General features: G+C 37.9%; 2 protein-coding genes across 6 annotated transcripts in view; one reads left to right on the forward strand and one right to left on the reverse strand.

Annotated features, from left to right (window-relative positions):
- Positions 1 to 4,541, reverse strand: part of LOC122825119 (dystrobrevin beta-like) — a 32,331-nt gene extending 27,790 nt beyond the window's left edge. For 3 of the 5 annotated variants that reach the window (XM_044106240.1, XM_044106241.1, XM_044106237.1), the window contains exon 1: positions 4,304 to 4,540. The gene's annotated coding sequence lies outside the window, so the exon portion shown is untranslated. Of the gene's footprint in view, positions 1 to 372; positions 615 to 4,303 lie in introns of those variants that run through there. The other 2 variants (XM_044106239.1, XM_044106238.1) reach the window with 2 other exon arrangements.
- Positions 4,542 to 7,496: 2,955 nt separating this feature from the next.
- LOC122825121 (toll-like receptor 5) lies at positions 7,497 to 10,867 on the forward strand. The gene is made up of 2 exons (XM_044106242.1): positions 7,497 to 7,708; positions 8,525 to 10,867. The coding sequence occupies exons 1-2, from the start codon at positions 7,661 to 7,663 to the stop codon at positions 10,406 to 10,408; spliced, it is 1,932 nt and encodes a 643-aa protein (XP_043962177.1). The 5' UTR covers positions 7,497 to 7,660; the 3' UTR covers positions 10,409 to 10,867.
- The last annotated feature ends 656 nt before the right edge of the window (positions 10,868 to 11,523 follow it).

Genomic DNA, 11,523 nt, shown 5'->3' on the forward strand with positions numbered 1-11,523 from the left:
CTCACACACAGGGAGAATTTAGAGAAACCAATTAACCTGACAGTCATGTTTTTGGACTGTGGGAGGAAGCCGGAGAACCCGGAGAGAACCCACCATGCACAGGGAGAACATGCAAACTCCATGCAGAAAGACCCCGGGCCGGGAATCGAACCCAGGACCTTCTTGCTGCAAGGCAACAGCTCTACCAACTGCACCACTGTGCAGCCCGCAAATATATATAAACATATAAAACATTATATCAGAGGAGACCACCCAACCAGTGCACCTGTTTAATAACAGCCACCACACACACTCTCCCCAGTGGTTGTATATGCAAACCTGCACACCTGCACAAGACAAATGGACCTGAAAACAAACACAAACTATACTTACCCAAGGTTTTCTCTCTGTTTTTGCTAACAAGTAGAGCGGCTGTTAAATCCCAGCTACTCTCAAGCTCAAAACAAACACACTACAGCTTTGACTGCAAGCAAAAAAAACAAAAAAAAAAAACAAAACCTGCAACACTGGACTTTCCGTGTTCAGAAACAAATTAAATTAAAACTTAATTTGTCCAAGTAAAGAAGCAGCAATAAGACAGGGAAAAGGGCGTCTATCAGACGAAGGGGAACTAAAGAGGGGTAAGAGGGTGTTTACTACACACAACTTGAGGACCACATGACCAAATAACCCCTTGCAGCTGTCCATCGTTGTCTCTGCACTGACAGGAGCCCGAGCACTGAGCGAGTGTGTGTTAAATTTACATTACTCTGTGCAGCAACTGTAGACGACAGCATTTCTACAGTGCCTCTGAGCGCCATTTACCCTCCGAACAACCACAAAGGCCTCTGGAAAGCTTGCAACAATTTTCTAAATTAACGTTTAAAAAGGTTATGATTTCAGGAAATGGGGAAGAGGTGCTGACTGAATCAACGGTGGTTTTACTACACGGTGCTGGGAGACAAGTGTTAAAGAGAGCCTGTTGTGCTAATTTCAGGTTTTTGTACTTCCATTTTGGTCTGTACAGCTTCTAAAAACAGGCCAACACTTAAAAAAACCCCAAAAACAATAAAAACATGCCAATTGTTGCCAATAAGTTCATGTTTTTTGGTGTCTGGAAAATGAGTGGTTCAAAAATCTTCTGAATGCAACGTCACAAATCAGCAGGCAGCAACCCTTACCAAAAAACCCCAGCGAGGCCCAGCCCGTCACCTAGCAACCCAAGACAAGCTCCAACACGTTTGGTCAGCTGGCTTATTTTCCATAATAGGGAAATTATTATGCAAAAGTCAGTTTTTGATTATTTTTATACTTCCAGTTGCGTCTCAACAGCCCAAGCACTTACAAAAAAAAAGAACAACCCAGATATTTTTTGGCAATAAGTTAATGGTTTTTTTTGGTATCTGGAAAACAAACTGCTGAGTCAATTAATGAACACTGCAACCCAAGCTGAACTCCAGCATATCTGGCCAGCTGGCCTTGCTGCTCTATGTGCTGTACAATGGCTGCTGGAAAAGACAAATATCCAAATATTAAAATAAATAAATGAATTATTGTGAAAAGGTAATTATTGGAGGCTTCAACAACATTTAACTGATTTATTTATTTAATTTTTAACTTTTTAAATTTTTTTGAGAGAAGGTTTTCATATTTGCATACCAATTTCTGGCAAACATTATGTAGCAGATATTTTAATAGCTCCAAAAAGACTGAATATACAGAGAGAAAGTTCCACCAAAAAAACTCATTGAGGAGCAAATTAACAAATTTCATCATGGTAATCTAATGTGGTTTTGGATAAAACAAACGGTTATCTTGATGAACAACTCCAAGATGATGATGGTTCAACCACAATCTCCACATCACAAAAGGTTTATTATCAAATTAAATTAAGTTTACTGAGTTTAATCTGACATTAAGACGAGTTTAAACTGACTGGGAGCCTTTCATAGATCATATTTCATTGTCTCACTTGTACTAGAACCAACTTGCCCCACCAACACAGGCCCTCGCATTGTTTGCCATTTAAAGCTAGGACATTCAATGCTACATTTAATTACAGCATGCATATCCTATTATTAGGCTCTACGTTTGCACATTTACATTTTCCGGTATCTAAATTGACAAAGCAACTTTTTAATTTATTTACAGACACAATAATCGCAAGGATGCAGAGAAAGAAACTCTGCAGGATAAGATGTAACAGATACTGTGGTGAATTAAAGAAACCGGAAGGAAGCATAAGCGCGAGAAACAGGATGAGCATGCAAGAGACAAAAGATAGGAAGTGAAAGTTGTGTCTTTTGTTGCGTAGAAAACTGCAGTGCATTTTTCCTTATTTTGGTACAGCATGTACAAATTCACTTGACTTTTTGTGCAAACATACCGCAGTGTCCATGACCTCAGAATCACCTGCACAGGAATTCAAACAAGATGTTATGCAAATATTCTCCCAAGCATCGGTGAAAGAAAAGTAAATGAACAAGGAAGAAGTCATTCTTCTCCGCCCCGAGGCAATGCTGCGAGCTACGTTGTGTATTAACTCAGATTCGCTCGTGTTAAACAGCAATTGGTTGAAGAGCTCTGTGAACTTTACAGCAATTACTCCTACATGCGAAACGAAGAACGCTTTAATTTCACTATAATCTGATTCCTGGGGAATTATATAAACCAGACTAATCATAGGTTTCATTCTCTCTGCTATTATCTCCCCACCCACAGCGAAGATAGTCGCACAGTTCAGCCGTGCAGTAAACCAACAACAAGTCTTTCCATATGGGTTTAAAGAAAAAGTTATAAGGAAAAAGCTTTTGTAAAGACATGACAGATTCTTTTGCAGATCTACCCGCTTATTAGGTGAAGGGTGGTGGATCCTAGAAAAAATGGCAGATGGCTAATTTTTGTTTGCCTTTTCATTTCGCCCTGTTTTAAGTGTAAACATACCTTCCCTCGCCTGAAGCACAAAATATGTCCCCAGTAGGCAAAAAAGGTCCCAATTTTATCAATTCTTATAAACTAATCTGTGCTTTCCATTTATAACTTGGTGAAACATGTTATTCTGCTTAACAGTTGATGCTTTTTTAAATCAGAACATTTATATTTTTAAGCACTTTCTTTTTACCACCCAAGCACAAATCTCCAATTTCTAGTTCATAAATGGCTGCCTTCACGTTTTTGTAATCATAATTGTTTTACAAGTAGATCAAAACTAAAAGGAAAAAAATACAAACAATAAGCAAATTACAAGGCTAACGGGATAAACAATGACGTCAGAGTGAGACAGCCAAATTTTAAATTAACCTTTTGTATCCTTTTAATTATTATTTTTTTTTTTTTTTGCTTTCTTTCTTTATAATTTGCCCTGACTGAGTTTACTTTTGGCTCCTATGAAAACTAATAAAATAAGAAAATGAATGAATAGATCTATTGGAACAATGTATTTATAGCATCTGCATTCACTGACCACTGGTCTTGATTTTAGTTGGAGATTATATATTCCAAAGTTTGTTAACATGAGAATTAATCTATTTTATCTATGTTGACTAAAATATCCTAAGGAATAAATGTAGTTTTCAAGGTCACAATCTAATTACATAAGGTGTACCTACAAAAGTGTTTTCATACTTTCACAATTCTCCTGTTTATTTACTTCCATTCCTTAAAAGGAAGGTGCTTTTTGACCCGCGACACCTACTTTGGGCACAGCTACTGTAAATAAATCTGTTCAGAAAAAAAAAAGAAAAACCACTTACACACATAAATTGGTAAGCCGAATTAAATATTGCACACTGATGACTTTAATAATCCTTAAAGTTGAGGCTCAGAGTTAGCATGTTTTGAAGAAAAGTTAGAAAAACTAGCAATTATCAGATTTTTGAATGGAGTAATGTTCCTCCCACCGATGAGGAACTGAACACCAATTGCCGTTTTGATTTGAAAAGTGGGCATGTCTTAGTCATGGCAGGGAAAGACAGCCCTTTCTATTAAAAAAATCCACGTACACTGCTCATCTAACGGTTTTTAAGTGTACATCATCGCTTCCAACAACAACAATCATTATAAAATATAAATGATCCTGAATTTCTCTTAAGTTCTGCCAACTTTCGGAGCAGCTTTGTGACATATGAGCGGCCATATTGCAGGAAAGTTTAACTCCCTGTTCACCTTGTTCCCCCGAATGAATGCGCTTTTAGGAACCTCTCACTCCCAAACTTTTGTACTTTTTACCATTTAAAAATAAACCTTTCACGTAACTAAAACGTCCAGTTGAATTTCTAAACCACGTTGTATGTTTTCAGTATGCTACACAAGACGAATTACTCACCGGGACTATTTTCGGCAGGTATTCCCGTCCAAATACATCAACACAGAAACCCGTGTGACACCGACTTCAGGTTTCTTCACTCCCCTTTCGCTTTTTTGTGACCTCCACCTGAGTTAGGATGTTATCTTTCATCAGTCCCGTTATTTATTTCCGGAAAGAGCCATGTTTGTCACCCTCCACACCCGCCCGCAGCAGCTACTGCACCGGTTGCTGCTGCTGCGATGAAGTGAACTATTTTTGAAAGAAAGTCACTCCTCTCTGGTTCGTCCTGCTTCCTCCCCTTTTTACACGGCTTATTCGCTCAAAACCAACCCACACGACTAAAATTACAAGTACCAGTTTCATTTGGGAAAAAGATAAACGTATTATGTCTGTTTTTACTTCAAGTCAAAAAAGATTAACTAAATGCAGGGCCGGTCCAAAGTTTTCTGGGGCCCCAAGCTGAATTTGTTTGCAGGACCCAAATTTGGTTGTAAAAAATTCTCACACTCATTAAATATTAAGAAAATGTCACATGTTGATGTTGGATCTCATTTATATTTGTATAGGGGAAAGAAAGTTATATAATTGCAGTTAAACAATAAAAATAAAATAAAAAATTCAATAAAGTGGAACCCCACTTACATTTTTCTATATAAGTTTTATTTTAAAAATATATATTTTTTAAAAGTTAGTTTTGACATGAAAGTATATTATGAGTTAAGATCGAGATCCTCCACCTCCTCCCTTAGCTACTATTGCCGTCTGAAGAAATGCACCACTGCCAACCAAAACAATCAGAGGCAGGAGGAGGGCCTCAGCACTATCTACCATCCTCATGTATTTGCTACTAAATCTGCTAATAGTGGAGAAACAACTTACAGTTACAGGAAAGCTGTTTATTCACTTTCACCGGTGGCTATGCTAACTAGCCATCGCATTCACAACAGGCTTTGCTGGCGGGGAAAAGAGAGCAGGGAGCAAGGCAGCAATTTTTTAAGCAAATTATCTGTTTTGTACTATACTGTCACAACATAGTGACGGTTTTGACAAATATGTAAAAAAAAATAATAATAATTTAAACAAAAGTTGCATACTACAACTTTAAATATAAAGTTCTTTATTCAGAAATTGCCACATGTTGATTTTGATATTTAAAAAAAAACAGAGACTTCCAGTGGTTTTCCTAAATGTTTCATAGTGCTTTGTAACAGTTAACAAGAGGGGCAACAATAAATTCCCTAAATTGGCAATAAAATAAACTGTGGATATTTTGTTTTTTCCCCAGTTACTCATTTGCTCCAGCAGACATGTCTGACGTACTGAGTCTCCACAGACTCAGAGGGACAGAAAGACCAACGTTGAATTTGTTGTGCTTATAAAACATAATCACCCATTTCTTAAGATTTCTTTGCAAACAGCTAAAGTGATGCAATATTGTTAAATTACAGCAGCGGCATTAAATTATTACCATGAAACATGGCCGCCAGCAGGAAAGTCAAGCAGCATTTATCAGGTTTTTTCTCTCTCTGTTTATTTCCTGGAAGTTGTGAAATTTAGCATGTCAGTGGTAAAAAAAAAAAAAAAGCAACTCACAAAAACATACTCTCAAACATACAGAGGGAAATATATTTAGTCCCAATTACCTGAATAGTTTTTTACTTTCAATAGAATGTGAATAAAGGCCTTTTTTACTGCCTGCCTAGTTTAACATTAATTGGTTAGGTAATCCCTGACTGATTTATTTATTTTCCTGTAAATTATTTGCCAACTATTTACGAAAACCCTAGTGTTTTTCCTATATGTCTACTAACTGAACATGAATCAGAAAATTATGTAATATATGTCACAATCCTGAGGTTTCATTCCATTTGTGCTGTGACCACTTCTTTGTTATTTATGTCTGTGTTCCTCATTATTGCTGAACTCAAAGGTGTAAAGCTCATTTTAATTTTGGGTTGCATCAAGAGCTTGAACACGTGTACACTTCAAAAACATAATATCTGGAACTATTTGAGAAATACAAGGTAATTTCTAAATTACTGAAAATAAAAGTATCTTACTAATTTTTTATTTTTCTAGTTTCTAGTGCAAATATCTTAGTAAACTTGAAATAAGACAAAACTAGGGTAACTTACCATTGACTTTTCAGCAAGAAATAGGAGCTTTTTTTAATAAAACATGACAAAAATGTCTTGTTACAAGTGAAAAAAAATCTACTGGGGAAACAAATACTTTTTCCCCAATATCAAGGAAATACTGATTTAAAACAGCTCCTATATATACATATATATATATATATATATATATATATATATATATATATATATATATATATATATATATATATATATATATATATAAATGCGCTCCTAAGCCTCCTGCCTGAGGGGACCGGCAGGATGGGTGGAGTCCTTCATGATGAGGAGCGCCCTCCTCCTGCATCGTGCTGTGTAGAGGTCCAAGGTGGAGGAAAGGCTGCTCCCCACAGTCCTCTGTGCAAAGCACAGTCCTCTCAGGGGCAGTCCAGCTCCCGTGCCAGACAGTGATGCAGGTGCAGAGAATATTCTCCACCACACAGCGATAGAAGCTCCTCAGGACTGAGGCCCCAAGTCCAGCTCTCTGCAGCTTCTTGAGGAAGTAGAGATGCTGGTGGGCCTTCTTGACCAGATGCAAGGTGTTGGCGCTCCAGGTGAGCTCACTGGATATCTGCACATATCTGATACTTGTAGCTGGAGACCACCTCCATAGCTGCTCCTCCGATGTACAGGAGATGAAGAGGATCTTTGAGCTTTCTGAAATCCACCACCATCTCCTTGGTCTTCCTCACGTTGGTGCAGAGGTTATTTTCTCTGCATCACTGCACCAGGTGTTCCACCTACTCTCTGTAATTGGACTCATCAATGTTTGTGATGCATCCATGCATGCATGTTATTCATCAGGAAATAAAATTGAGTTTCATTTTTAGTTAATATAAATTATTCTCTTTTTTTCCCCACTACACATTTCCTCTTTGAACATTTCGATACCAAACAGTTTGATTTAGATTCATTTCGTCTGGTCTTAAAAACAGATGGGACACGATGCACTATCAAAAATTTATTTTACGCAACTAAGACTTTGGCAAACAGTTGTGCAATGCAGCATGTCACCCTAACCCCGACAGTGCAAACCAGCAGAGAGCTGTAAACATGCAGACGTACTTCCCTGCCTCTTGTAAACCTGGACACTGAAAAAGGGGGAAATCCTGCTCAAGAGGAACTCTGACGTAAACAATCACAAATAAAAAGCCTGCCCACTGGAGGCTCTGCATCAAACACAGAGCCTCACTTTGATGAGATTATTTTTAAGTCTGGGAGAAGAAGAAGCAGCGTGACAATGTGGACACTTGGTCTTCAGCTGGTTGTGGTTGGTGTTTTCCTACAGGTATTGACATCTATACTGAAGAATTTAAGTTTCATAGATCTTGCATTTTCTTTAGTATGTTTAAAATCTTTATGATAAAGTATACTGTCTTTCATGTTTCTCATATATCAATCTGTGTTTGTCTTTTCTTGCACAATTTTTAAAGTGGATTAAGAATGAGTTAGAACTATTAACAGGGATCTATTATGCAAAATTCACATTTTGCACATTTTTATACTTTAATTTGGGTCTCAACTGCTTCTGAAAGCAGACCAAACACTTAAAAAAAATCAACAACCAGGCATTGACCTATTGCCATTTTTTTTGAAATAAGTGACATATTTTGGGGGTCTGGAAAACAAGTCGCTAAGCCAATCAATGGACACTGTGCCGTTACCTAGCAACCCAAGCTGAACTCCAGCACATTTTATCAGCTGGTTTTACAAATGTATTCACTCTACAATGGCTGTTTTGTTGTTGGCTTACCATCCAGAATCCACTTGATGGATTCTTGTCGATTATACAGGAGGTTCTACTTCTTGCGCAACTGCGCATCTATTTGGAGCCATTTTCATGTGTGAGTGTGAAGGTTGAGTAGGGCGTTGTGGTCAGTAGTGGCTTATTGGGATTTAGAGTGACAACACAACTCATTGTGAAAGAAGCTCAAAATGGGCAGAACTCATTATGGAATAATAATTTTATCCAAAAAAATGTAATGAACAATGTTTTGTACCCTAAGTTCTTCAAGGAAGCATAATGGGTCACCTTTCAGATATATATATCTCAATAGTACCAGAGATTCACAATGTAATTTGTTTTCTGAATATTTACTTGCAGATGCCAGGTTGCTTCCCATCATGCCTCATTAAAGGCTCGGTTGCCATCTGTGGGTTTAAAAACCTCCACTCGGTTCCTCCTCTTCCACCTCACATCACCCACTTGTTCCTGGAAAACAATCGGATCGGTGAGATCAATGCCACCTCGATGTCCGGCTTGGAGAACCTGCAGGAACTGGACCTTGGGAACCAGAAGGTGCCGCTTGTCATCCGGAGCAATGCCTTCCTCAGGCAGAGACGCCTTCGGAGGCTGGTGCTCGGGTTAAACCCTCGACTTCAACTGGAACCGCTGGCCTTTGCTGGGTTGTCCAATCTCCAGAAGCTCCACTTGGATTACTGTTCGCTAAACGAGTCCATTCTGACAGAAAATTATCTAGCACCACTGTCATCTTTGCAGACTCTAAATCTCTACGGGAACCATATTAAGAAACTCCGTCCTTCACCGTTCTTTGCAAATATGACTAATTTGACTAACTTGAATCTGGAGCTGAACAAAATTGATGAAATATGCGAGTCTGATCTTGTTGGTTTCAAAGGAAAACACTTCACACTTTTTAGCCTTAAAAGTGTCTACCTGAGGAACATGTTGAATGAGAGTTTCGACTGGCAGAAATGTGGGAATCCGTTCAGTGGAGTATCTTTCCAGACTCTCGATTTGTCCTACAGTGGACTCAGTGTGGATAAATTAAGACTATTTTTCAGAGCCATTATTGGAACAAACATATCCCAACTTAAAGTCTCTGGACATATAGGAAAAGGATTCTCTTTTGATAATCTCCCAGATCCAGACCTTGACTTTTTTGAAGGCCTGAAAAACAGTTCAGTCCGCTTTCTGGATTTGTCCAAGAACAGAATATTTTCATTGCGTCAGAGAGTTTTCACTCCACTTACAGAAGTCAATAGTATTGATCTTTCTCAAAACAAAGTGAATCAGATACACAGAATGGCCTTTGAAGGCCTTCAGGGTAATTTAAAAATGCTCAACTTGTCACACAATCTGCTTGGGGAAATCTTTTCTCACACCTTTGCTTCTCTGACAAACCTGGAAATTTTAGATTTATCTCACAATCACATCGGCATTTTGGGTTACGGCTCATTTAGCAAACTTCCAAACCTGAGATTCTTAAATTTAACAGATAACTCCTTACAGGAATTAAGTTTTCCTGCAACTTTACCAAATTTAGAAATTCTTAATCTGAACAACAATAAACTGACATCCTCATCGGTGAACACCATCACTCAGTTTGCCCATAACGTTTCCTCTCTAAGCATTCAGAACAACAGATTGACGCAGATTTATTCATTTATGGATCAGATGAAACGCCTCAAACTGCTTCTTTACGGGGGCAACACAATTAAGTGGTGCACCCTCAGCAGGCGCATCACTCCATTTAACGTTAAAGTTCTGGATCTGCATGGCAGCTCTTTGCAGTCTATCTGGAGTCAGGGCAAATGCCTGGATCTGTTCGACAAATTTCAAAATGTGACCAGTCTCAACTTGAGCTCCAACGGTCTGCGATCTCTTCCTCAAGGCATCTTTAAGGGCCTTGCCACAGTTGTAACGATGGACCTCTCATCCAACACTCTCACATACGTCCAACCTGACGTTCTACCTAAAAGTCTGAAAACCCTCTATCTCTCTGACAACTTCATTGCCTCCCCAGATCCAGTCGCTTTCAGCTCCCTCAGCTTCCTAGACCTGTCCAAGAACAGATTTTACTGCAATACTGATCTGCACAGCTTCTTGACGTGGATGAAACAGACAAACATAACGTTTTTGGGCCCAATAGAGGAGTTCAGGTGTGAATTTCCAGCTGGTTTCTATAACATACCGCTGTTAGATTACACTGGTCAGCTGGCATTGAGAGCTACAAAAAAATTATGAATGAATTCATCCAAAATCGACGTATTTAACAATTATTTGATTTTCTTAAAAATTTGTTATCTCTTATCAAGAGTGATGACTGTTTTTCCATAACATAAAGGGGAAAAAAATTATCAAATGCTGAATTTAAAAAACAACCAATTACATTTTAACATTAATTTGTGTCAGCTGTATTAAATATTGTCTGAATAAACAGAAAAGTGTGGGTCTCACGTTATTCTTCAAATCTAACAAAACAGGAACCTCTTAGGTTGCTGAATTGAAAAATAAAAGTTGAAAATAATAAAATGTGAAACATTTAATAACCCATAAACATATACATTTATACAAAAGTACTGACTATAGTTGCTCTTGAAGGAATGTTAAAACTTCACTCCATCAGTCAGTCACCAAAATCAACCTTATTTATTGGCATTATGTTTTTTTCTCTATCATGTAACAATGTTCATGTCATCACAACCTCACCTGGACTTAGGGATAATGTTTAATTAATCATCTTACGATTAATTGTTGAATAATAATTTATTGGATTCAAATCGGTTCCAATCGTTTAACTAATAACGTTCGCTTGCTATTAGCAAACTGCTTTTGGTGTTGGAGTTTGGCCTCCATCTTGCAGAGGGCGCTGCAGGGCATCCTTGATACCAGCGGCGTTGATACAAAAACAAAAGATGACGGAGTGACAGCAGAAAGGGAAAGAGGAGCAGTTAAAACAGAGTCTGGTGTTGGAAGAAAAATGCACTTTATGCGGTTCTGTTTTGAAATATAAACACTGGACAAGCTACTCTACAAAAGGTTAGGGACGATGTTTAATTATTTATTTTCTGGGGTCTGTTTGCAAAGTTTACAACCCAAAAAGTAATTTTCAGCCTTAAATGTTTAATCTTTTGTGAAAAGAAGGCTTAAGGATTTTAGAAAGCATCCCCGATTTATTTCTGTTCTTAGACTTTAAAACAAAGAAAAACATAAACATTTACAGAAAGAATATTGATAAATTTTTCTCGATGGTATTTTGATATTTGATATGTAAAACTGCTCTTCTTTAAACACTGCTTTGTCTAATATCCCAGCTGCACTGCTGAAAACAGACGTTCACTTTAGAGAATTGTAAAATC

This window comes from Gambusia affinis, linkage group LG22, assembly GCF_019740435.1.
Source record: "Gambusia affinis linkage group LG22, SWU_Gaff_1.0, whole genome shotgun sequence".
NCBI lineage: Eukaryota > Metazoa > Chordata > Actinopteri > Cyprinodontiformes > Poeciliidae > Gambusia > Gambusia affinis.